The 25,910-nt window shown below is 58.5% G+C and overlaps 2 protein-coding genes across 2 annotated transcripts; both read left to right on the top strand.

The window, feature by feature from the left end:
- Window positions 1-1,686: 1,686 nt before the first annotated feature.
- Window positions 1,687-14,445, top strand: BESB_019420 (uncharacterized protein; the record flags this gene model as incomplete). The annotated part of the gene is made up of 14 exons (XM_029360651.1): window positions 1,687-1,978; window positions 2,617-2,909; window positions 3,255-3,494; window positions 3,865-4,077; window positions 4,589-4,738; window positions 5,303-5,405; window positions 5,922-6,298; window positions 6,858-7,098; window positions 7,667-8,619; window positions 9,150-9,233; window positions 9,617-9,958; window positions 10,637-11,575; window positions 11,762-13,264; window positions 13,687-14,445. 14 exons carry the CDS (start codon window positions 1,687-1,689, stop codon window positions 14,443-14,445), a joined length of 6,489 nt encoding a protein of 2,162 aa, XP_029216010.1.
- A 2,425-nt stretch (window positions 14,446-16,870) lies between these two features.
- BESB_019410 (trafficking protein mon1 subfamily protein) lies at window positions 16,871-25,729 on the top strand (the record flags this gene model as incomplete). Its single annotated transcript, XM_029360650.1, has 15 exons — window positions 16,871-18,593; window positions 19,114-19,192; window positions 19,464-19,498; window positions 19,771-19,840; window positions 20,213-20,339; window positions 20,793-20,871; window positions 21,261-21,552; window positions 22,077-22,150; window positions 22,651-22,744; window positions 23,348-23,468; window positions 23,829-23,895; window positions 24,371-24,491; window positions 24,812-24,890; window positions 25,311-25,377; window positions 25,635-25,729. 15 exons carry the CDS (start codon window positions 16,871-16,873, stop codon window positions 25,727-25,729), a joined length of 3,123 nt encoding a protein of 1,040 aa, XP_029216009.1.
- Between the last annotated feature and the right edge of the window lie 181 nt (window positions 25,730-25,910).

Genomic DNA, 25,910 nt, shown 5'->3' with positions numbered 1-25,910 from the left:
CAGCGCCCCCTGTCTCGGATCATACACCCGCAAGATAGTTATTGGATAGTCGCTATTCTTTGGGCGTTGCGCGACGCTGATGCAGCTCACAGAAAGCCATGCTAATCGAGCCAAGGACTACATGCCCGCCTAGTGGTGTACACGTGCAAGTCTGCTCATGTCAAGTGTGGCACCTTTCTAAGATTAATGTCTGTTCATTTTCGAGCTCCATTTTATTACCCTGGAGTCGAGATAGCAATCACGGTCCTCTAGCGCACCCGGATTCCTGAGTTCAAACTGCTAGCGCTGCAGCTGACACTAGCGATCTCAGTACAGTCGGCGCAGAGGCCTTCTCAACGATGGACTGGGTCACGCAAAAACACGCAAGCAGCAAACGCCCGAGCAGACCGCAGGCGCTCTGGCAAAAACCGCTCTTGTAATCCCAGATGGGAACTGGAAGAAAGGTTTCGACGAAATGTCTCTCGTAGTACAGAGTGTTACAGCTTTCGTTTTCCGGGCTGCCTTACTAAGCGTTGCATCTTTCGGACGAAAGGCGTTCTGTGGCCTGAAGATCTCCTTTCATTTTGCCTGATGCTGCTGCTTTCATTCTCTTTGGTCAGTCAGCATTGACTAAGGTATGTGAAATACACACACAGCTTAAGCTCTTGCCGAGATCTCCCAACGCTGTTCGCCCCTCCCCAGGCCACACAACTATTGCTGCTGTCCGCTTTATCATCAAGGAAGGCGAGACGGAGAAAGCGGTCCTGTGCGCGCAGCGCGAAGGATCGCTGATTCTGTTCCCATTTTGCAGAGAAATGCAGCCGGTCATCGACGATAGTGCCGAAAGCACGAAGCATGCGTTCGCCGTAGAAAAGCGCGCGTGGCATCCGCGACACAGGACAGCATGTGCAGTGCCTGCGTTGCTGAATGACCAAAAGCCATTTGCTGAGTCTCTCATGGTTCGCCTTTCGCTATCTCCCCCATGGATCTGCTCGGTAGTCGTTAAACTTGCAGAAAAACTGAGGAGGTGTGCTGCTGCGGTGTCCCTGCAACCGAATATAACCGTTTTTTCGCCCGAGAGAGTCAATCGCTGTCGTGTGCATGCATGAGCTAGCAACCGTTAGCCAAACGATGAGAGCTTGGCGTTTCGCGTACCACACGAACTCATCTTCGAGGTCACACCTTTGTTTTTCCAAGCGCTCTCGGAGCTTGAAGAACCCCACTTATTTTATATACGATCGAGGCCGAAGTGTGTATCGCTCACATGCGCCGACGTCGCCGACCGCCTTTCCCGGTGGCCTTTTGTCTATCTTAGTCACACGCGACACTTGCTCATCCTGCACACCTTGTCTTTCATTTGGAAGAGGCAGATCTTGGTGATGTTTGTTCGGAAAATGCGTTTCTGTCCGTGAAGGCGTGCCGGAGTGGTTGTGGAGGCTAACCGACCGCCTTCCGTGGCATTTTCACGCTGCATGTGCAGGCTGTCTTGTTTCCTTGTTTTCACGGCCTCCGTTTTTTTCGCGAATGACTTGCTCTCTCACTTCTTTTACATTCAACCTCCTTATTCTGAGTCAATAATTCCTGGCAGTTTTAGCTTTGTGGTGTGGTGGCTTCTCGTCTCATTGAAGGGCCCCGATTTCAGGTCCGGTCTACCGTGGCAAGGTCGACCCGGCTAACAGCCTCTGCTCTCCCGTTGTCGAAGCACAAATGCGAGACACAGCCAGCGACGCGTCCATGGAGGAAAGGGGCGAAGATGAGGACGAGGAACTTGAGGTGACGCGGCTGGTTGCCTCCCTTTCGTCGTTTCTATCGTCCTTCGAAAGCAGGGAATTGAAAGGGGAAGGCGAGACACTCGACGCCAGGCGCAAGGAGGTTCGCAGCCTCCAGGGAGTTCGAGGCTCCGCCGGCAATGTGCTCCATAGCTACCAGGAGGATGGAGTTCTCTGGCTCATTGATCACTACCTCAATGCCGTGGGCACCATTGTCGCCGACGAAATGGGTGAGAACGGCTTTCAGCGGCTCACGAGACTATCCACACATGTGCGAAACACATCCAAAACCGGGTGGTAAATGTGTTCGAATCAGCCTTCTTTACCGCGTCACCTTCTCTTTGCCATCTCCTCTCTATATTGATAATCCACGAAGAGGTATTTTACGTCGTCTGTGCCTAGCCACGTCATCGGCCTTAGGCGACAGGACACCGGGCGAGCTCCGCGTCACAGCTCTGCCTTCATTCCCAGCGGAGATACCTCGGTCTTAAGTGTCGCATGCAAACTGAGGAGATAATACAAGGCTCTTCGAGCGGTTTCAGTATTTCTAGAACCTATACTTTCTTTTTTCAGTTAGGACGCGTGAACTCGTGGAATCTCTTGGCGGACGCCCTCTTGGTTGCATCGGCTCTGCTGCACGAGTCCCCAGCGGCGCCTCGATGGGCTCCTTACGCCAAAGGATCCGTGAGCCACGCTCCCTGTCGCTCGGGCTCCTTCACGAACAGAGGGCACTGTGGAGAGGCAGGTGATTTGCCGTTTCCCCGGTATTCAACAGAAACCGTCCGCGGCTTCCTCTCGAGGTCTGTCTTCCACGGTGGAATACCTGCTCGCACGCCATCTCTGCGATCTCGTGTGCTTTGTCCTACAGGGCTGGGGAAGACGCTGCAGAGCCTCGCGTTCATCTGCTGGCTGAGTGAAGTGCAGCAAACGGGGCGGCCTGTGCTCGTTGTCTGCCCACTCTCGGTCGTCAGCAGCTGGGAGGCGCAGATGCGCGACTTCATCGCCACCGCTCCGCCTTATATCCGGATACACGAGACGGCCGCAGACGAGCCGCAGAAACCGCGGGGAGGAGCCGAGCGCCTCAGGACCCTCACGTACCTCGGCTCGGCCGAGGACAGACACTACATCCGCGAGAAAGTCGCCAACTACATGATTCACCAAGTAGGCACTCGAGACGCAGATGACTGAGGAAACGAACTCGCGTGCCTCTGTCTCGCTCTCGCCTGTGTGCGTGCGGGATACGTACCTATATGGAAATTCACATGTGTGCTTTCGGCACCCGGAACTCCCTTTGCGTTGCATCGGTGGCGGGCTTCACTGCGGAGTACCAGCGCCGCCTCACGGATCTGCGCATCTTTGCCTCCGTGCCTCGCGATCCAGGTTGTCATAACCACTGGCGTTTCTCTATGTTTTTCAGCTTCGTGCGTCGGGGCTCGGTATGTGTCTCTGGCTTTGTGACTCCCTGTCGTTTTTTCTAGCCGGTTTTTCTCTGCCTGTCCTACGCAGAGTCCGAAGGCGTCCCTGCCGCGCAACCGAGCTGCGCCCTTTGACCTGCTGCTCACGACGTACGAGACGCTGATGAACGACGTCCAGTTCTTCACCATGTTTGAGTGGGAGTGTGTGTTCTTCGACGAGGCCAGCCGGCTCAAATCAAAGAGCAGCAAAAGGCGAAACGTGTTCCTGCAGAGTCTCAGGCGGCGCCACGTCGTCATGATGACTGGCACGCCCGTCGAGAAGGACCTCGAGGTGAGGGAAGGGGCGTGGGCGGAGGCAACTCACGGGAGAAAAAGAGAAAAACAGCGAGAAATATCTTCAGAGGCAGGCACAAATGGAGACCAAGAGAAAAAGACATCGGGCAAACGCCAGCACCTAAATGAACGCGCAGACATGTATCCGCCGACAGAGAGTGGAGCCGAGCGCTCTAGAGGAAGCGGCGTGCGTTCAGAGTGCCGGGTGAGGCGGAGAGGACGCGGGAGCTTCGACCGGACGAGCATAGCATGAATCCATTGCATGATGGGCGTTTTCCTGCAGGCGTCGTGAGTGCTCCACCTCTGTTGGATCTCTTGTGCTGTGCTGTGTCTGCTGCGTGTCTCGTGCGTCGGTCGCTGTTGTTTAGGAGCTGTGGTCGCTTCTGCAATTCGTTCAGCCGGACGTCTTCACGAGCTCGTCTGCGCTGGTGAGCGCCTTCTGCTCGCTTCCGCCTTCCAGGAGAGAGGGCGAGTCAGGCCGAAGGAAGCGGGACGCGCCTCGTATGCAGCGCATCCGCAGAAACAGAGACATTCTGCAGAGGCTCGTCAAAGCCTTCATCCTCCGACGCACTCTGAGTCAGGTAGGAAGACGCAGTTGTCTACAGTTGTAGAGGATGCGCATATCTGCTAATTCAGTCGCATAGCGGGGCCTAGTCGCCCACGTCGGAGGCGCTCGTAGACCTGTGCCCGGAAGGGCGCTGCATGCACACGTCTCGCGTGTGGTGGCGTCTCAGTTTCGCCGCCCTTCCGGCTGCGGCATGTTCTACGACCCAAAAGAGGACCTCGAAAAACACATCGTGAACGGCAGCCATACCTTTTCTGTGTTGGCGCTCTTCCTCTCTGAAGCTCTTCTTGCGAAAAAGCTCCGCTGCCCGATGCACGCGAATGAGTTGCTGCCTGAGGCGAAGACATCAGTTCCACTGTCTTTGGCGGCGGTGCGTCGGGCCTCTTCCGTTCGCAACGCCTGTGCGATTTTCCGAAACTCCACCCGGCTGGTGACGACATCCGATTCGCAAGCGCCGAGCCGTTCTTTGCAAAATGTGTTCCTTTGCTTTCTCGAATTCTTTCCTCCATCTCCGCGTCTCTCTGCAGGTCCGCGCGAGCTGGGCGCTGCTGCCGCTGGTCGAGCTCGTCGTCTTTCTCCCGCTCGCGCCTCTGCAGAAGCGTCTTTACTTCTGGCTGTTGACGAGGGAGAGCGAGGCGCTGGAGGGTGTGGACTATCCGGCCGCCTCCCTGCAGCAGGTGGGCGCGGTGAAAAGGCCTTCGGCTGAACAACCGCCAGACGCCGTGGAAAAAATGCCCGGCGGTCGCCGCCGTCGCCTCTCCGCGCCACAAGTCGGGCGGCGGGCGCCTGAGGCGAAGCAGGACAAGCTCGTCATTTCGTGTGCGCTCGTTTGGTCTCTCCTCCGCCGAAAATCAGGAGCCGACGGGCCCGCGCACCTCTTGTCTGGGACTGGTTATTTCTTGTTAGTTCGCTGGCGTCTGCTTCTCGTTCGTGTGAGGAAAGGAATCGATATTACATCTAGAGCGTAGCCGACGTGGAACAACTTGGTGTAGCAGGATTTTGAAATCCGACACTTCTGGCTGTCTTAAGCAGTCCAGTGGGTGGCGGTGTACTGCAGCTGCCTCGAGAGCGGAACTCGCTGGGTTCGTCTGGCTACCTGGTGCCTGACTCTGGAGTCGCGCGAAGACGAACGAGTCTCGCAGGTCAACGTTCATAGTCTCGCGTTTAGCTGTTTCTGAAGCTGCTTTCTCACGGGCCTTTTTGAGTTGCGTTTTTTCTTCTCTGTATCCTCTCGTGGCCAGGATTCAGAGGCGCCTCCCCGAAATCGCGAGTTGAGCGCCCTCGTCGGCGAGGACGTGAATCGAACCTCGGGTGCAGCGAAGAAGATTGTCGCACACATGCGAGGTGAGGAGAGAAGGTGCTTCGCGATGCGAGACGCATAGACAGACGCGCGAGGCCCTAGATGCCTACGGAAGCGACATACGCGACGTCATGGTTTGGGCTCATGTGTGTAGGTAAATGCGTGTGATCAATATGTAGATATATAGAGGTAAAAAGAGAGATAGACACATAGATTGATGTGTCCCTCGTGCGAGCCAGATAATCGTACCCTTTCGGTTTCGTCAGCCACCCAGATCCGTCGTCGTTTCCGACTTTCCGTAAAGACTGGGTACAGGCTGTTGTTCATTCCTTGCTTTGTGAGATTCTATTGGGGTATGAAGTCGCACCTCCCAACATGGAAGCAGTGGATGCCTTAGCAGGCTCCCACGGTTCATGCGATCTTTCCGCATTGCACACGCGCTGGTGTCTGTGCGGCCCTGCGCCTAGAGGTCCCAACACTCGCATTCTCTTTCTTACGAAAGGTGTCATCCTTCTGCGCAGGCGATCTCTAAGCGTTTCTGTGTGCTCTTGGGCGGTTAGGTCTGCAGAATTTGTTCATGCAGCTGCGCAAATGCTGCAATCATCCCGCGCTTTTCCGCCTCCACCCCTCGGCGTCTGAGAGCGCCTTCTCCTTTTCTTCGTTTCGCGGCGGCGACACTGCTGTCCCTTCTTCAGACGCCGAGGAGGGCGACGATGCGGAGTCGCTGCTTCGCGACTCCTCAAAAATCGCCGCCCTCGAGCAGATTCTAAGTTTCTATCTCCCGAAGCGAGAGAAGGTGGTGGTCTTCAGCTTCTCGACGATGATGCTGGACCTCGTGGAGGACTTCCTCGACGAAAAGGGGATCGCCTCCGCGCGCCTAGACGGCCGCATGAGCGACCCCGAGAGACGCGAGGCGATCGCCGCCTTTGCGCAAAAGGTGAGGACTGCGCGGAAGCTGCGTGCAAGGCTTCTGGTGAACAGAGACACTGAGGTGGGCGGATGAAGGGCGAGAAACCAAAAGACAGAAGGAATGGAGGAAAAGAATGAAAGTAAGAAGGGGAGAAGAAAGGACGGAAGAAAGAGATGCTGGGCGTGACTCGGGACGGAGTAAAGGAGGGAGAGAGCAAGGCGAGGAAAGAAGACGGCAGACAGGAAGGAAAAACCGCGAATCGACGCTGTCAGGCACTTGAGCTGACGACACGCGCGACGACGGCTGGCGGCTCAAGAGGCCTTTCGGAAAGAGCGCAGAGCAACGCGAGCATCTCGCCGCTTAGATCATCGGACTAGGGTCGGCAGCGCGGCGCAGGCGCGGAGAATAACGAAGGAGACAACTTGCGCGTCGATCGAAGAGAAGAAAGGAAGACAGAGGGAGAGAACGAGCGAGCTCGTGTCGAGGTCTCCAGCGCGGAGAGGGATCTACGGTGGAAGTTATGCGGGTGAGCAGTGCAGTCTTCCTGTCGCGTGCGTCCATCACTCTTTCGTGGATCGCGCTCGAGCCGCGTTCCTGGTCTGTTTTTCAGCCTTCCGGCGCAAAGGAGTCTTCAGCGATGGTGTTTCTGGTTAGTGTCCGCGCTGGTGGCTACGGGCTCACGCTGTCGGGCGCCTCCAGCGTCTGCGTGTTCCTGGAGGGGGGCGGCGACGGCAACCCGCAGATCGAGCGGCAGGCGATTGCGCGGCTCTATCGCCAGGGCCAGAAGAAGAAAGTGAAAGTCATTCGGCTGATCACCAAGAGCACAGGTACCGCAACCAGGATGGAGAAAAATGAGACATCGAGACCGACTCTCTGCCAGAGAGGACCTCCTCGCCGTCGTGACCCTTTACCTCGTATATGGACGCTCCCGCGCGTCCGCTGTGCCTTCATGTATGACATTTAGCAACGCTCACAGCATATTGACGCATGGAGGGTGCGTAGATAGCAGATACATATATATATATATATATATGTACTTGCACACGCAGACGTGGTGATACGACACTAGTCAGAATGGGCGAATCTGTCGTCTGTATTCCGAAGAAGATGCTTTTTCGCATTTGAGCAGTGCATTGTCGAGGCACACCCACGCGGTCGCTTCGTCCCGCGAGGCCGAGTGAGCTGCCTCGGCAATTCGTTACGAAGGCGCCGCCTGAGCCGCTTCTTGCTGCTGGCAGCGATGACTCCTCGCGCTCAAAAGTCCTCATCTCGCGAAAGGAGCGTTTTGTTTCGACAGGGGAAAGGCGCTGCCGGCGATATCTATAAAGACTGTCGTAGCTCCGCGTTACTGTGTCGCACAGGCGTCCAACATTTTTTTTGTCTTCTTCCCTTCAGTGGAGGAAGTCATGTACTGGCGCGGCCGCCAGAAGCTGAAGCTCGCCGCGGATGTCCTCTCTGAAGACGAGGGCGAAGAGGATGAGGACGACGACTCTTCAGGTCAGGCGCAGCATGCCGCGCGGCGCGCAGCGAGCATGCGAGAGCTCATCACCTGCGGGATCTCTTCTCTGACTGCGTTGGACAGTGAAGAGGCCCGTGAAGGCGAGGTGCAACGCGAAACCGAAGAGGCGACAGGAGGAAAGAAGGGACGCGCGCCGGAAGCCGACTCGAAAGGCCGTCGCTCGTTGGCGTCACGAGGAGACTCAGAGCTTCTGTTCCGGGGCGGACACGCAACGCGAGGCAGGGCCGCTCTCGATTTCTCGCATCTCACGCAGCTTCTGGCTGACGCAGAGACTGCATCCGAGGACGCGGAAGGACTGATGCAAGCGGCGGGAGAACCCACGCGACGCCAAGGCGCTACGGGGACGGCGACCGTGCCGCGCGCGGAGAAGCAAGGTGAGAGCAAGCGCTCTGCAGAAGACGCAGCCCCCCCGTCAGGCGAAGAGGTGGGAGAGGAACCTGAGAGAGAGGAAGACGCCGGCCTCGTTGTCGACCTCTCAGGCCGTGGACGCCCCCCCGCGAAGCGCGAGGAGGAGGAGCCGAAGTCGGCTTCAAAGATGCAGGAAGGCGAGAGCAGCATCTACGAGTTCGAGGGAAGGGACTACACAGACGTACTCAAACAGGCGCTCAGCAGCAAACAGAGAGACCTCCGCGCGCTGCAGCACATCCTCCTCGAGGCCCGACGAGAAGAAGAGGAACGAGGCGCGCGGCAGACGGGAGATGGAGGCGGCGCAACGCCGCGTGACGAGGTGAGGCCTAGGCTCGTGGGTGCGCAGAGGGCGCATGCCCATGCCGAGACGGAGAAGTCAGAAAGTGTGTTTTCTGCTTCTTCCAGCGGCTTGCGGGGGTCAGTGTCGCAGAGGCCGAGAGAGCCGCGTGAGCAAAGTGACCTGATGTCGTCTGCGTGAGTGGAGCAGCGGCGCGGTCGCGGGCTCCGAGGAGCTCAGAAGCGGCGCAGAGGCGAGGCGGATAGGCCCGCGGCGCAGGCGAGACGCGGAGGAGCTACAGAAACTGAGCGTTGAGACAGCTTTGTTCACTTTCTTGTGTCTGTGAGTCGAGGGTCAGGGAGGAGGAACGCAGTGGAGTGCAATGGGTTTCTGTTGGGTCGGCGATTCGGCACTCTCTCCCTGCCTCTGGCATGGGTGTCCGTCTACGTGGATGACTAGAACACACATTTGTCTCAACAGAGATGCGGGTGCGCACGCGCGAAGAGATGCCCATTTCTCTTCATTCTTACATGTATATACGTATATTTTTATAGACCTTGCATGGCTATTCTTAGGTGTTCTTACTGCCGAAGTTGAATCCGTCTGCGGAATCGAGCTGCGTCGCCTGAACCGCTGTCGGCTGTCTTCTGTGCTGCCTTTTTTCATCCTGGCAGAGCGACGGCGGGCGAAGGTCGGTGCGCGCTCGGCGGGCGCCGCTGACGCCTGCAGAGCTTGACGCGCTTCGAGAGGAAGCTGAGGTAAGCCCGAGCAAAAGGCGAAGCTGAAAACTCTTCAAGCCTCCGTTGACATGCGTATATATATATATATATTTGCCTGCAACGCTGTAGTCGTGTCTTGTCGCAAGCCTCAAATGCTTAGGATGAACGGGAGAGAGACTCCGGCACCGTTGTCTAGGCCGCTCTGCTGTGGTCTACGGTCAGTGAGCTGCACTTGCTGACATCACGAGGCCTGTCTCCGAGCTCTACTCATTCCTCTGTCCAGCGACTTCGCTTCGAAGAAACTACTCTGCCTGCGGCCGCGAGACGGCACCCGCGGCAGGGCCTCGTGTTTCGCTCAGTTGAGTCTCCTGCGAAACCTGCCCTCGAGTCTCGCTCTGTGGCGCCGCTTCCGTCATGTGCAGCGCAGAAGGCAGGAGGCGCGTGCATCCCGATGGGCGGCGAACAGCTACATTTCGCGGTCGCTGCAGGAGGGCGACGCCTTCGTGGACGAGTCTGACGCCCTGCGCCGCGCGCGGGCACGCGATGCACTTTCGCCAGGCAGGAGCGAAGCGGAAGGCGAGACTGACGAGCCCACGCTCGACAGATACTTCCACTACCAAGAAGGCGACGCGTCGCTCCCCAAAGAGAATCCGCCCGGCGCAATTGTGCACTTCGTGGACACAGCAGGGACGTGGCTCGAGGGCCGCGGATTCTTCAGGTCCCTCGACCGCCTCAGCGACATCCCCCGGAAATACTTGGCTCTCGTAAGTCCGTGGAGCCCGCGCGGCCTCTGCTACGTTTGGGAGGGCGCGAACGTTGTCTGGTGTGCCGGCAGCGGCCTGCGCTCTCACGTATTGGAAGATGCGAGGGTCTGCAGGCGGCGAGAATACATCCGAACGGGGCATCTATCGTGGGGGTTTTGGTGCGTGTTTTAGTTCGCCATATTCTCGCACAGGAGTCGCAGCTGCACGGCAGCACCTCCATTGTGTGCGCATGCGCGTTTGGGCTCTTTGTGACTTGGAATGATGGAGCTGCAACATTTCTCAGCGTTCGCGGCTTTCCTTTTCTCTGGAGTTCTATCCCGCCGGCCCTCGAAGCGGCCTCCCGCAGATCACGGGCTCCTTTGGCCTTAGACGTCGAATCTGCGTCCCGTGGCGCGTCTGCCTTCAACGCGCGTCATTGAGTGTGTATATCTATCCATATAGCTATCTACATGTATGCCTGAAATGGTTGTACGTCTAGATTTGTATGCCTTTCGTTGGTGGAACCTCGAGACTGAGTGTGGGCCTTCGAAGGCGGGCTGCGACGCAGTGCCTGTCTCCGTTTTTTTCCGCCTTCGGGCAGGGCGCGCGGTTTCAAGGTGGAAGTGGCGGGCGGCGTGTGAGTCTTCATCGGTGTCTGGACTGTTGCCTCGCGTTTCGTTCGCGTTTTCTGTTTTGCAGGCGAAGAGAATGGGTGACCTCCACTTGGGCGATTGTCACCTGGTGCCGCTGAACGCAGCCACCTACGTGGCCTTCTGCGTCTGCCTGAAACGGCATCGGCAGCGGATGAGTTTGAGTCTGCCGCTGCTTCGCGCAGCGCTTCAAAAGCTCCACGGGACCGCGAAGCGGCTGGCGCTCTCGCTGCACCTGCCGCGGTGCATCGTGCCGCTCCCCGCAGACATCGACAGAAATCCGCGGTCGCCGCCGCACGCCAACAGCTCGCGCGCAGTCGAGAAGCTCGTCCGCGCACTCTTCAGCCGCTACCGCATGCATGCGTTCCTTTACCACTACAGGGGGGGGCGTGAAGGGGCCTCTTCGGGCCGCGAGGCCCCCCCAGGCGCCCGCCGCAGAGAGCGCGAGGCGGGCGCCGAGGAGGAAGACGCGCCGCAACCCAAGCGGAGAGAGCGCGACGGCCGATTGCAGCAGCAGCAGCGGCAGCAGCAGCAGACCTCGTATGCGCTGACAGGGGCCCTCGCGGGCGCAGACCTTCAGCGGAGGGCCGCGGATGCGACGGACACCGCAGGGGCGCTCCCCGAGTCTCGTCACGAGGCTGGCGGGGCGGGGAGGCACGCTGGAGGCGAACGACCCGAAGGGCCGCAGCCGAGTAGCACACACACGGGCGCTCCGAGCGGAGACCTGAGCCGCGCCCAGCAAGAAAAGGGCATGCATAGCGGAAAGGGCGCCGCACTGCGTCCAGCGGGCGACGAAAAAGTCAAGGCGGGGGGCGGCACTTCACCGGGCGCACCGCTCGCCGGTGGGACCTCGAACGCCGTCTGCAGGCCGCCTGCAAGGACGCAGCTGGCAGACGCGAACCGAGAAAGAAACCGAGCAAAGGAGGAGACAGCCCCGGGCCCAAAGCGAGAGCGAGACCTTCCGCCGCTCGCCTGTCCGACCGGCAAGGTGAGCACACACCCCCGCACATTCTCGGGGTCCTTCCGTGTGGGCGCAGACGTGTGTCCTTTCGCGCGTTGTATTTGCTACTATTCCGACAACCTGGAGCGTCGCTTGCGGCTGATCGAAACTTTGTGCAATCCCTTGCACCGTGGCGAAGCAAGGCTGCTTTCTTTCCTTGCGTTCTGCGCTTAGCTCCAGGCGCCGGCGCCTCCCTCCGCTGCCGCTACGCCCCCTCCCGCGTCGAAGCGTGCCTGTGGGAGGTCGCGCGCGACCGCGTGGAATTCGCTCCGCAAGCCTGCCCCCCGAGAAGCCGCTTCTGCCGCTGGCAGGTCGACAGCCTCCTCGCCCCTGCATGCGCCAGAGGAGAACGTCCCCGGCGGAGTTGAAAGAAGGAGCAATGCGGCTACGGAGTCGTCCTGCGAAACGCGCGATGAACCCAGGGAGGCGGAAAGCGCGTCAAGCTCAGACTGCCAAGCGCCCGTGCAGGCCTCCTTTTCCTGCCCCTCTGCGTCTCCTGCGGTATCTGCCGCGCCCTCTTCGTGTGCGTCTTCTCGTCACTGCTCTGCGTCGTCTGCGCCCAGTTCCTCTTCGCCTTCCTCGTCTGTCGCGGTTGTCTCTCGTTCGTCTCTTCTCCTGGCGCCTTCTGAATCGTATCTCTCGCTGCGTTCACCCGGCGCTGCGTCGGCGTCGCTTTCTGCTGTCTCTTCAAGCCCAGGGAGCGACCGGGGACCTCTGCGCGATCCCGTGGAAGAAGAGCAAAGGGAAAACGAGCCCGCGGTCCGGGCTGCCCAGGCGACCGCCGCTTCTCGGAGCGGCTCTGAAGCGCGAATCGAACGAGCGAGAGAAGATGCGGTCGCGGGACGCGAAGAGCAAAGCGCAAGCCGACTGCAAGGCGCGCCAGATGTCGCCGGCGCTCGGCAGCACGCCGACGGCGCGGCGGCGGGCCGTGGAGCCGCAGGCGCTCTAGCAGACGACGGCGCGGAAACGCTGCAGCCAACGCCGGAGGCAGAGAGGGCTTCGCGTCCCTCCTCTCGTCTCTGCGCGAGCGGCTCGGCGGGGGTTTCCCCTTCGCGTCACGCTGCTCCGCCGTCCCCCCTTGCGCCGACTCTCTCTGCAGGATCTTCTTTGTTGCCCGCCGGGGGCGCGGTGGCGGCATCCGCGGGGCTCTCGTCTCTCGGTGTGTCTTCCGCGCCGGGTCCCTTGCCTCCGGCACCACGCAGCGGCCATTCTTCTCAGCCGCGTCCGCTGCGGCGCGGGCCTTCGGCGAGTGCGCCGCAACGGGTGCGACTCTGCGCCGCACGTGTCGGCGCGCGCTTGGGTTCGAGTCCCGGGCCTTTGCAGAGGTGCGGGCTCGGGGGAGTGTGTTTTTGGCTCCATCCCGCCATCCGCGAGGAAGTGGCGCTTTACTACATGGAAAGAATTGCGTATTTGGGGGGGACTGTGAGGCGCGCGCCGGCCGCGCCCTCAGATGGGACTCTGACAGAGTTCCTCAGTTTAGTCGCGAGCAAGAACGAGAAAGCGAACCTCTGGGTGACGCGGCCCGCGGGATCGGCGCACGCAGACACGCGCGAGAGCTGCCAGGAGGGAGGCGCACGCGAGGGAGCTGAGTCCGAGGCGCCTCGCGGCCCAGAGACGGGCTCACTTGGCGACGGAGCGAGGGGCTACCTCATCCTGCCAACCAGGGTACTCGAACAGGTAACTCTAGCTTTGAGAAAATTTTCTTTTTTAATTTTCGCCAGTGGTGAAGAATGTCAAAAACACGTTGGACTAGTGGTTTAGATCTTGGAGGTTCTCCTTTGCCGGATCCTAAAACATCGTTTTTTCCATTTGCTTTGAGCTACAACGTACCGTTCAGGCGCGATACGAAGCGGATTAAAGGGCCTCAAGGGAGAGAGGCGGCCGATACTGTGTGGACTGGGCTGTGAGTGCGACGAGTCGTGGCGCAGGAGTCGTCCGGGCCTACTAGAAAGTTGCTGGGTCGGCGCCGCCCTCCGCAGCTCTCGTCCGGCTCCGAGAGTTTGGATGTTTGATTCAGCTGCAGACCTCGATTGCTGCGGTTTTCAGCTGCGCGCGTTTCGCATGCGCCTCTGTTGGATGCGGAATTATTTTGCTCTCAGGCGGCCCTCAGCCGCGCGCCATTGGCCTCGTCGTCTCACCGCCAGCCGCTCAACCCGGCTCTCTGGGCCGTTGGGGTGAGCGAGGCTTTATCTCAGGATCCATACATTTCGTTCCTCCACAAGCGCGGCGAGGAGGAAAGACAGAATCCCTCCTCAGCGGCCTGCAGTGTTGCCACGACGCGGCTGTCGTGGAGCTTGCCGTGGATGCCCAGGAGTCGGCGTCCTTCAGCGGGCGACGCAGGGGATGGAGATGGTTCCTTGCAGGGCGACGGGCTCGCGTCGCGGCGTAGGCCTCCCCTCGACAGCCTCTCACCGCCGCATGCCCTAGGTCTGACGCCCCAGGGGTTGGGTAACCCGAGCATCAGCGTGGAGTTCACGGATTGGCTTGAGGGTTTGTTGTTTCACAAAGGCATGATTGACCCCGGCGCTTGGAGGGCGCATCAGGTTGATGTTCACGCGCCTTCCGCGGCGGATTGCCTTCCCTCCTCTCTCAGAAACCTCTACAGTGTGGGGCCTCTGCCGCTGTCTGTCGCTGTCACCCTGAGCATGCAGCACGCTCTCGGCGTTGCTTCTGAAAATAAAAAGGAAAACCTGCTCGCCGAGCGTCGGGAAGCATTTTCAGCGAGTCTCCCTGAGCGGTCGGCGGCCCCCACAGAGATGGACACCGCCAGAGACAGCGAGAAAGGCATATGCCAGGAGCCGGCTGATGATCGCGGCGCGTTGAATGGCTTCATGCCTGGTGAAGGGAACGATGGATGAAGCGAGAAATTACCTCACGTGAAGAAAGCTACCCATGTGAGAAGTCACTGGGGCGTGACCTACCCGCTAGTCTTGAGCAGCATTCTGAGGCTGAACACGCCCGCTTGAAACTCACGGCGCAGTGCGTTTGTCCTGCGTGGCGTGGGATGCTGCGCTGATTCAGCGGGTCGTCAGGTGCAAGAGATGTTGGTTTTCTGTCTGACACGCGGTGCATTGAATTGGCAGGGGTCTCGTTGGATCGAATCGCCATGTCATTCGGAATTGTCTTCTTGGAGTTTCGATGGCGTGCGCATCTGCAGCCGCTCTGTGACCTCCTCAATGGCAGTCGGATGTAATTTTCAGTAACAACAGGGTGTGAGCCCAATCGAAGCCGTCTAGAGTCCGACTTTGCATAATGTAAGAATCTTTCCGGCCGTCTCTGCGGTCCCGCGCCCCATATTTTCCTTTTAGCCCGCGTGGTGCAAAACGCGACAGCGCTGTTCACACGCCACCACCCGGTACAGGCATTCCGTACTGTGTGTGAAAGTTCGATGCCCGTACCACGCTCGTTCTAATGGCTCTTCAGACGACTAACACGTTTCTTCCTTATGTTCGCCTTCCGGAGCTTCTCGCAACACAGAAAACGAAAATCTTTCTTCGCGTGCGGGGAATGTGTGGCAATTTAGGTTGGCGTGCGACCATTTGGTAGCGACAGCAAATGTGCGCAAGGGTCGCCGACCGTATCTCCTTTCATGAGGATTTCCTGCGTCAAACAAGTTCTGGCATATAGTTATTACACGAATTAGAGGAACCGGAGACAGGCTCCGCCTTTTTTTTCTCTGTCCTCCACCCAAGTTTCCTTCCTTGCTGGGGGTTGCGCAGAACTTGGGTGGTAGACTGGCGGACACTTCTTTGCGCGCCTCACGTAGACCCCAGGGAAAGGCGCATCTAGTGTGGCAACTGGTAAATATAAGATTAAGAGGGATAGCTGCTTCGAGAGGCCTGCAGGGTAAACTGCAACCGCCGCCCAGGCTTTCGGTGTTTACACTTTCCGTGGAGGAGGCGTGGATCGTCCGCGCCCGGATCTCACCGAAAGGAGGTCGGGTTCTTGTCTGTGCCAATAGAGAAACACCAAGTAATGTGTTCTTCCGATTAAGGTTTCACTCGTTTTCAGTCTGGGTCTATGCACTATGCTCAATTAGCAGTTTGGTGGTGTGTTTTGTGGTAGAAACAGGGCCGGGGGGCCTCGCTGCACACTGGAGCGCGTGGCGATGCGGTCTCGTGTCGCCTTTTCGGGGCTTAGCTTGAAATTTTCATCGTGAGTTGCCGGAGCGAAACCCGTCGATTACGCAAAAAGACTGGAGATGTGTATCGAGTGGAGAGAGCGGGGACAGCCAGCACCATCCATCCCTCGAGGGCACGAAGCGGCGGCAAAGAAGGGGAAAACAGTGTTGCTGAAGGTCAGCTGTTCGGTAGCGATCGTGAGGTCCTGCGGGGCGGCGGCAAGCTCGAAGGAAGACAAAAAGCAAAGGAATTGACAAAGCGTGTTGCAGGGTCACAAAGCGTGTTGCAGGGTCATTGTATAAGTGTGAAGGTGCCTTGAGAGTCGATCTTGGGAGACATAACCGTCAACACTCCGCGGTATCGCCGATGTAGCCAGCAGCTTTGAGAGCGATGTCTCGCATGCAGTTCAGCGGAAGCTGGGAGGCCTTCTATTCGTATTCTCTTACGGCGTTTCATGGGCTTATCTGCTTGTGCTTCATCTTCAAAGCACTTACGAATGTCTGCCGTTGAGAGCTTCACTTGGATCAGGACGCCAGATATCGGCGTGCCGCTGGTCTCACTCCGCGGCTGCTCCACGGCCGCATCAGTTTCCATTGCTTGCAGCGTTGCTTCCTCGCTGCTCAAGCCTCTTTTTTGCTTACCTGCGGTCAGTCTCCCTCCACGTTTTGTGCATGCGCTCTGCGTTTTGCATTACCCTAAACGTTGCAAGTCTCTTCGAATGAGGCGTGTGTTTAAGCTGACAACGCAATCGCTCGTGACCATCCACCGTCAGCCGTCCGCTGGCTGTGTGCGCCTTCCCGGTTGTGGAGTCACTTTCGAGGTCTCAATATTCGTGAGAAAGAAAGCTGTCATCTTCTAAAGCTTCTTCTCACGCATTTCCGGCACCAACTCACTTGGTGTGGCGTTGAGTCCGCGGCCGACTGTCGCGTGCCTCTCCTGCGCGCTCGGTTTGACAGCCCTCGTTCGGAATAGTTTCGAATGCATCTTCTTTGAGGATACACATTAAACACATCTCGCCACTCTCACTGGCTGGCCTGCCACCTACGTCGGCTTTGAAGCTCATCCGACGCGGGCGTGCATGAACGACCTCTGCGCCTGGCGGCCTCCCAGACTGGCGCTCCCAACAACTTAAGTCTCCTCGTCCGGGTGGCTTGTCTCTCCAATGCGGTCGGATTCCGAGTTCTGTCCGGACGACCCTGCGTCGTCGACTGCGGGGCTTCAGAAGCCTCACGCGGGGTCTCCCAAACCCATGAGTGTGTGGAGTCTCTTTGACGAGGCGGCGGACGGCTCGAGCCGCGAATCGTCCTCCCCCGCTGCCGCTCAGCCGGCCCCCCAGTTCGCCTACTCGCCTTCCGCCGGCTCCTTTCCGCCGCGTGTTCCCTCCTCTGGCGCCGACAACGGAGCTCTTTCTCCTTCTAGTGCCACGGCGCAGCGGGGTCAGGCGCCCGCGCTGAGTCTCCACGGCTCGAGGGAGTCGTCAGCCAGCGCAGAATTCTTCGACGCCTCCACAGAGGGCGACTCGTTCCTTGTAGATGACTTCTCCGCGTCAAACGTGACGTTTCCTCCGGCTAATCGCTCGTCCGGCGCTCGCGACGCTGCCCTCACCCCGCAGGCGGGCAGTCCCGCTGCAGGTGCGTGGGGGGCGGCAGCCCCTGGAGCCTGGAGGCGGGAGGCGATCGTCCGCGGTCGTCCTGACTGCTCCTCCTCACTCGCGGCGCGCGCGACTTCCCTTGACGCTGTCAGGTGCGCCGGAGGCGCGGCTAGCCGGGCAGGAGGCCCGCAGGACGGCGGCGCGTGCGCGACGGGCTCGAAGCTAGGAGACAGCTCGGGGTCGGCGGCTGGGTTTCAGAGCATGGACGATGACGGCCGCGAGGACTTTGCGAGATACGCAGAGGGGTTTATGACGCCGAGCCTGCATTCTCTGGAGTTTGTCGACGCGGGGGATTCGCGGGGCGCCTCACGAGAAGTGAATAACGAATTGCCGACTCAAGCGGACTCACGCGATGCCGCCGCGGGTCTCGCGGCCGGCGAGGCCCGCTCGCCGCCCGCAGATGACGGGAGCGACCCCCAGGATGACACGTACGTCCACCTGGCGTCGCCCGGAGCGCGAGACTCGGCGCAGCGGCCCGAAGGCGATGCGTGCTCAGAGACGGCGCCTGCTGCAGCTGCAGCCGCCGACGCGGCTCCGGCTGCGTCGCGCACCTTCGTCCGTTCGCCAGCCGCCGCCCTGTGCGCCTCGGGGTCTTCCTCTGCCGCCCCGTCGATGCTACCCCTTCTGCCTCCGTCTCAGCTGCTCAACCTCCCCGACAGCACGGTCGCGAGCGCGGCCGCGGCAGCGGGGGTCTCCGTCGTGCCCTCTCTCGCCAGCACCTCTGGGGTGTCCTACGCGACGGCGACGACTGCAGACGTCGTGGTCGTGCACAACCGAGCGGCGAGCAGCGCCGCGCCGCTCAACCTCTCTCCAGGCACTGGCGACTGCGACACCCCCCCGCCCTTCGAGTCTGCGCCGGGGATAGAAGGGCAAGCGGACGCACAGCGAGCCGCGGCGGAGAAGACTGAGGGCGACGCACGGCCTGCCGCCAACGGGCGCGCGGGCGGCGACAAAGACCACGAAGGGGAAGGGGGAGGCGAGAGTGAGAGGCCGCGGGGTGACGCGAACGGCGAGCGGCAGTCTGACGCAGGCGCGCCGCAGAGTGCGTCTCACAGCGTGGCGTCGCCTCAAGAGGCGAACCGCGCGCAGAAAACAGATGCCCAGGAGACCGGAGACTCCCAGCGCCGCGTCGCCTTTCGAAAGCTCGGGGGGAACGAGGCCGCGATGCCCGCCGGCGGCGCGCCGGGATCCTTCACGTCTCAGAACTCGTTGAACAAAAAGAAGCTCCACGAAGGTGAGACGAGGCGGCAGCGAAAGGCGCAGAAGGGGCAGAGAAGAGGGCAACCCCACAGGAGAACGACCGCGCGCCGGAACGGCGGCTGAGGGTCGACAAGGAGAGCGGTGTATCTGTTTTGGCCGTTGAAGAGACGACAGTCATCTCGACGCATTCTATTAGTTCGTTTTGCGAGAAAGGGACTTTCGCTGAGTGGGCGACTCGGTACCCGTTTCTCTGTCTTCGCGGCTAGCGTTTGCTCGTTTCCTGGCAATGTGTGCTTCACAAAAAGCACCACACTCTTACGCGAACGCGCGTTAGACATCCAATTCTTCTCTTGTCTGTACGTGCATGTAACCCTACTCAAGCAGTTGCTGCTCACATGCGTGTCCGTCAGGAATGTGATGCACGGTTAATCTGCGAGAATCGGTGTCTCCTTGTCGCGTATGCACCGGTCCACATTTGGATCTCCTTGCGCCTCTTCTGTATAAATAACTGCTTCCACTAATACTGCGGGCCTTTCGTCCCTGCTGGGCTGCAGACGACTCCAACCCTGCGTGGTATGCGCACAAGCGGCACGTCTTCATTTTCACCTTCTCAGGGAAGCCTGTCTATTCCAGGTGAGTGAGACGGGGCTACACTCGCCGAAGGGGCACAGCTGAGACTCGCTAGTCCTCAAGCGACAGGCCGTCGAAGCCTCTCCTTTTGCAAAGAGAGAGAGAGACGTTAGCTGCGTTATGCACAGAGACAGAGCCGCATGGATATGCGAGCAAAGAAGACAGTTTCAAGTCGATCGCGCATGGAGAGGCGCGCAAGAAAGGGGCGTCCGCGCGTCTGTTCTCATCTTTTTCGGTTCGGTTCTGCCGCTGGGCAATGTGCGCGCTGGTTCAGATACGGCAACGAAGAGAGCTTGAGCGCCTTCTCGGGTAGGGCATCGCGCGCAAAACGAAGGGAAGTTGCGTTGTAGCCATATGTGCAGACGCGAAATTACGCATATATGTATGTATGCAATGCATAAGACCTTTTGGAACGTGCACGAGGAGCCTAGCTACGCGTCGCCGCTGAGTAGAGGCGTATGCATCCCGCACGCTCTAACGCTGTCTGATTCGCCGTTTGGGTTTCCGTGCGCGTGTCTGGGAAGGACGAGATGGAGAGAAGAAGCTTGTGTTCCTGCTGGCCGTTCGATTGGTCTTCTCAGGAGCTCTCTCGGCGATCGTCTCGAAGATGGAGAGTTTTTTCTTCTTCACAAAGAAGCAGGACTGTCTGCGGTGCGCGCCCGTTCTCTCACTTGTCGCTAGAGGGCGTTTCTTGGGTTGCCTTTTGTGTACGCGTCAGTGGACTCTGGGGCGTCTCGCCTCTTCTGCACATCACTTCTGGAGAGACGATACCTACTTACAATGCGACAATGGCCTAGCTTTATCTTTATCTTCTTGATGGCTGCTTTGTGCGGAGTGCATGCCGCTTTCTGTCCCACTGGATCTGACAACGCGCTGCTTCAAACTGCGCCCTTCCCGCGGTCTTCAGTCGTTTTTTTTTCGCGTCTTTCTGGTTCACTCGTTGCCGCGTCGTCGTCTGTGGCTGGTGGAGTCCCAATTGCTTCTGACATGCGGCTCTCTCGTGTCTCTCTTCTCCGCCTTCAGGAGCATGCTCGCGGGCGATCGCCGCTTTGTGTTTCTGCGCCGCGGGCCTCTGTACCTCGTCAGCGTCGACAGTGTGTCTGCGAATGTGCAGCAAATTCGCAGCGCGTTGATGCTGGTTCACAGACAGGTATCTCCTGCCTCTGTTCTGCTCAAGCGGAGCACTCAAAACTTCAGCGCTCACCTCTCTCCAGTGGCTGTCAGGCGCGTTGCATACTGTCGGGTCTCCAGTGCATCGGCGCGTCTGAATGTACTTGCAAGTAAAACATCCCTTTTCTCTGAAACACCCTTCCTCAGAGATAGATCCATATTTGTATGTATGTATGTATAAATATAGATGTATATATCTATGTATGTATGCATGCTGAGTCACAGATATCGCGTAGCCGGTGACATTCGGCGTTCGGCTGTGGCGTCTGTGTCCTAGGCAAGGCGAGCTGAAGGTCTCTGCAGAGTGCCACATAGGCGGAGGCGCGTCAGCGAGAGCCGAGACTCAAGAATCTGCATGCGTGCGGTATTTGGGTCGCAATCGAAAGGCGCCTGGGTTGCGTATGTGGCTGTGTCTCACGTGCGCATTTCTCAGCTTCTCTGCATCCTCACGAAGGGCATCGAAAAAACTCTTTACAGTCGTCCGAACTTCGACGTTCGGCCTCTCCTTGGAGGTCAGCAGAGTTCCTTCGATTTCATCTTTTTGCGCGTTCCACGTCGCCTCTTTGCTTCATCTGACCGCCTGTCGCCGCGCGGTAGCGCCGGCTCGGCCTCGTGGGGCTCCGAGGGCTGCGGGAGGCCTCGCTGTCGCTGTCTGTGTGGGATTCAATGCCCTGTTTCCATGCGGCTTGGTCTCCCTCTGCCATGTTTTGCATCGATTCCTTCGCCCTCTTTCCCGCTCGCCGCAGCTCACAGGAGCGGTAGACGCGCCGCGCAGGCGGCACCGCTGCATGCAGATGTGCCCGCGGACCTGCGGCTGCATGCGTGTTCGCTCGTTCCCCCGAATGGTGAAATGAGGAAGTTATCTGCGGATGGCGTCTCTCGGGTGTGTACGTGTCCGCAGGCACCGACGGCATTCTGAGGAATCTTCTGTCGCACTACTCGTCGTCGCTGCTCTGCGTCTTGTACGCGGCTTCGGCGGCTTCGAGTCCGCGGAAGGGGCCTCCGTCTCGCTTGCCGTCGCCCTCCGCTGCCCTGGCGCCCGGCGCGGGCTCCGCCGCCTCTGCAGGGGACGTGGAGGCCCTGGAGACTGAGGCCCTGGAAGAGAAGGGGGGCTTCGAGCCCCTGCCGCTCAACTCGACGATGCGCCACATCGCCAACAACATGCTCAAATCCTTCGGCACTTCCCATGTTCTGTGAGCGAACAGAGCACCTGATTTATATGTAAATATATATATATATATATATATATATTCACGCGTGGAAGTGGGGTGGCGTCTGGGGGGCGTAGAAGGGTGGACAGACAGACCTGCAGGGAGGCGGTGCTCCTTAGTCTCCGCTGGAAGTAGAGATATTTTTTTAAGTTGCCACATCTATAATATTCTTGGCAGAAACAAGTTTGCATTAATTTCTATAGGCTCTACACTAGAACTCAATGAGGGGGAAAAACTACTCATATTTGTGTGTGAAATTAGTTAGCTTCCGCATGCGGCTGCGTGCGCAGAACCTTCTCGGGCACAAAGAACTCATCTGTGGAAAACAGACATCGGCGGGAAGCAGATTTGCGCTGTGTATCGTGTCGTGGATGGCGATGCTTTTGCCTCGGAGTCGTCACTGGAGCCCGCCTGCAGTTCTCTCTCTTTTCTCGTCTTTCGTGTTCATCCTCGCTGCAGCTTCCTCTGCCTCCAGTGTTTTCCGGTGCGGTATCTTTTCTCCTCAGGGCGGGTTTAGTTCTCGCGGATCACCGCGTCGTCGCGATGTCGCTCGCAAAGGATGTCGTTCTGCAGCCAACTGGTATCGAAAACGTTTTTGATTCGCCATTCCTTGCTGTGGTATCCATTGCGTCGTGCCTGGAAGGTGGCGGCGGGCCTCTGTGAGGAGCTCGGCAGACTGTGTTGCTTCGATGGCATGGATAGAGATGGGCGCAGATATGTGCAGATGCGTGCGCGCGTAGTCTAGAGATGAAAAGATGTGTGGAGTTCCTACGTAAGAAGAGAAGAAGAGGCCTGCTTGTGTAGGGGAGCGGAAAGCGTCTCTTTCATAGCCACGCCCTGGCCTCACTCTGCAGTCGCGGCGGCCGCAGGCTCGCCTCGATCTTTTTCTTCACTTGAATTCCTTCTAGCGAGCCAATGCCAAAAACTGCATACATGTGTATCTACGGCATATATTCATATATTAACGGAGGCTGTACATTTGTAAATAGGTGCTGTGTCGTGCGGGATGTGGGTCGCCTGCATGCCTGGGCGTCGTTGACGAGTAGCGAGTTCTTTCTGCGTCTGGTGCAACGTGTTCAGACATCATTCTCCTCATCAACTTCGTTGTCGCCTCTCCTGCTCTCCGCCAAGCGGAGAGTTGGACGCCCGTCTGCCTCCCTGGCTTCAATGACAGGTTCGCTTGCTTTTCGTCTCGCTCCAAAACCTCTCGTTCTTCCTCGTCTTCGTCTCTGTCGCTGCTCTGCGATTCACTGGGGCTGCTGGATGCCCTCGTCGTTCGTTTTTGGTTTCCCTCGTGCGTATGCATGCGCATACATGCATGCGTATGTAGGCCTCCGCGGAGGCTGGTGGGCGCTTGCGCAGCCTGTGGAAGCGGCAGCACGGAAGTACGCAGCTGCTTCAAGGGCTCATGTTCAAGCAGAGTCTCTGCAATCCAGCGTCAACGAGCGATGCCTTTCCTTTCGCGGATCAGGTTCTTCACTCCGCCTTCGTGGCTATGTCTACGTTGACTGTCGCAGTCTGCGCGTTAGGGATAATATCTCAATGAAACCCGCCCGTGTTCACCAGCCCTAGCGTCATCTCTCTCAGGCTCCGTATCTGTGCGTGCATGCACCAGCGTGCGCATGTTCACGCATATGCCTCCTCTGCCGACTTGAATTGCATATCCAGAATTCTGCGGAGGCGATTGTAGCGTGCCGCCCACGCGCCCTGGCATGTGCTTAGCGAAGCATTGTGGCATTTTGCGATTGTGGAAATGTCTGGCTGTGTCTCGTTTCAGGGCCTTCCTGTACATGTATGTGCGATACCTCGCGCCGCATGTGTGCTACATCTGCCTCTCCTCCAAGAACGACGGCGAGCAGTTCTTCGCGTTGTCTTCGCACTGCACCAAAACGTTTGCGGTACGTTGAGAAGACGGCGAGGAACCGTGGCGACTCTTTCTTTCTTTTCTTCTCTCGGCTGTCGCGGGTCTCAGCTCGTGTCGCCGTCATGGGCCTGTCTCCAGCCACTCGGCGCCAGTATCTTTCTTGAATGACGTAGTTTGCTTGTGTAGTCTCCCTCTTGCTTTATCTCAGATTTTCCTCTGCCCTGTGTCTGCTGGGTTTCTCCGTCTTTCGCAGCCCATGTCTCTCTGGCTTCAGCATTCAGCGCTTTGTGTCCTGCTATGTCTTCTTCCTCCTGAGTCCTCGTATGCGGCTCGTTGCCTCCGCTCTCTGTCTTCTATTCCGCCGCCGGAGTCCTCTCTCTGCGGGTTTTTTCAGCTTTTAACCAACACAGGTTGCCTAAACGCCATCGAGAGGTCAAGGGAGTACTGCCCCTACAGTCTGCGTACGTCTGAAAGGGGGATAGAGGGCGTGTCCGTTAGTCGTCGCCAGTAGTTCACCGCCCTCGATTAAGTTCCTTCTCGTTCTCCTGCAGTCAGAACCAGCGTGCGCGTGGGGTCTAGGAGTGTGCATCGTTGCGCATGCGTGAAACCCGCTAGCGGTGAATGCCTCCGAAAAACGCGATGAATCAGCCTTCAGTTCCAAGGGACAGTCACACAGGGTGGAATGTTTCTACAAGAGGAGCGTTTCCTTCTTTCTTTCCGTCTCGGGATCAGAACTTTTCTTTCTCTCCCTCCCTGTGTGGACTAGATCGTACCTGGCTAGCTCTTGAGTCCTCAGGCACGTGAGTCTTCAAGTCCACTTTTTTTTCCGCTCGCTTGTCGTCCGTGGAGAGGGCGCCCGCTCGTGTCGCGCAACGTCTGCGTGGATTACCTCCGTTTTTTTTTTTGGACATCTGGCGTCTGCGTTCGTATCTGCAGCGCGGAGCCTCTGGGGCTCTCTGGCGCTTTTGCACGTCGGGTTTTTCCTCCCGTCGTCCAAGCAATTCTTTTCCTCTGCCCTGTCTTCTGAAATCGACACTGGAAAGCATGCGATCCGCGAGTTAGTAGGGGCGGGGGCTGTTTAGATGAAAGAAGTCCACGCGGGGGATCACGCGAAGGAGAACGCTGAGCGGGTTAGGCAGCCTAGAGGGATGACCTTGAGAGACGCGTGGCGCTGATATTCGTTTTCCATTCTCTCAGCTTGCCTCGCGTTTCCCGCTTCGCACTGCTCGCCACATGTACGCATGCGTTCGCGTTTCACATCATGTGCGTCCTCGATTCTGTCGGGTTTCTCCAAAAGGCCGCGTAAAACAGAGAGATGCGAAGTTCGGTGTGACTCGACATCTGTGGTCCGGATATCTGTTTCTGTCTGTCTGCCAGCATCCTGAAGCTGTACGTGCAGTGCGACGAATCTGTGCAAGGCGCCAAACTGCCCACACACGCATACATCGAAACCGAGGTAAGGTGCCTCACCGCACGTTATTCCGACAGCCTAGAAGAGCCTCAGAGCCCGCGTGTTGGGGCGCGCGTCGGTCTCGCGGTTGTCGTCTCGAGTCTTCTCGCTTTCGAATTCTCTGCAGGGTTCTGAGTCCCCCCCTACCCTTCCCCCCCGCAACGACGGCAGAGTTTGTGAAGGTTTTCCGTCTCCAGCTCTCGCGGCGGCATCGTATGGAGTTTTTTGAGGGCGCGCTAGGCGCAGGGGTGAGGGTCCCGATATCTTGGAGGCATGTGGAGACGTCGCAGCTTGTGCGCGACGTTCAGCGCGGTGCGCAGAAGGCGAGGTGCTGTTCAGGCGGTCTGTGGGCTGCAAAGCAGGAAGCTCGTCGCGCAGGAGTGGGATGTTCATGCACGTGCAGTCTGTTGTTGTGTCGGTTTGCAGCGCCACAAAGCCTACGTCTGGCGGACGACCGAATTCCATCTCTACGCGGCTGTGCCTTCGTGGATCGGTAGGATCTCTCACTTTCAGGGCGCGTGCAGCTGGCGAGGGCTGTGTGCATCTCACGTGCGGGCGGACACTAGAAAGCGAAAAAGGGTACCGAACTCGAACGCGAGGCACGTTTTGGTTGTATTGCGCGGTAACGTCGCGAGTCCGCCTATAAAGACGCGTGTAGTGTAGCAGTTAGCTGTCCGGGGGCCGCAGGCCGCGTCTGCTTCTGTGCTTGTGGAACGGGAATTCACCGCTGTCGTGTTGGTTTGGCTGCAGAACTGACGACTGCTGTGCTCGAGCAACTCGCCAAGTGGGTGATGGACCAGCAGCCCTTCCTCTTCATCACAAACATCCCGACGATTGCAGGATGAAACGAGTCGGCAGATGTCGATGTAAAACGCTTCGCGCGCGTTCCCTGCGCCGAGCGACGTCGGCGTCATGCGAGCCTGCATCGGAGGGGATAGTTTCAGATGTGTGGCGGTGTAAGCATGCATATATATAAGTATACGAATATATATATATATATATATATATATATATATATATATATAT

Source organism: Besnoitia besnoiti, chromosome XI (assembly GCF_002563875.1).
Source record: "Besnoitia besnoiti strain Bb-Ger1 chromosome XI, whole genome shotgun sequence".
NCBI classification, from domain to species: Eukaryota; Apicomplexa; class Conoidasida; order Eucoccidiorida; family Sarcocystidae; genus Besnoitia; species Besnoitia besnoiti.
This window is presented reverse-complemented; position numbering and strand designations above follow the sequence as displayed.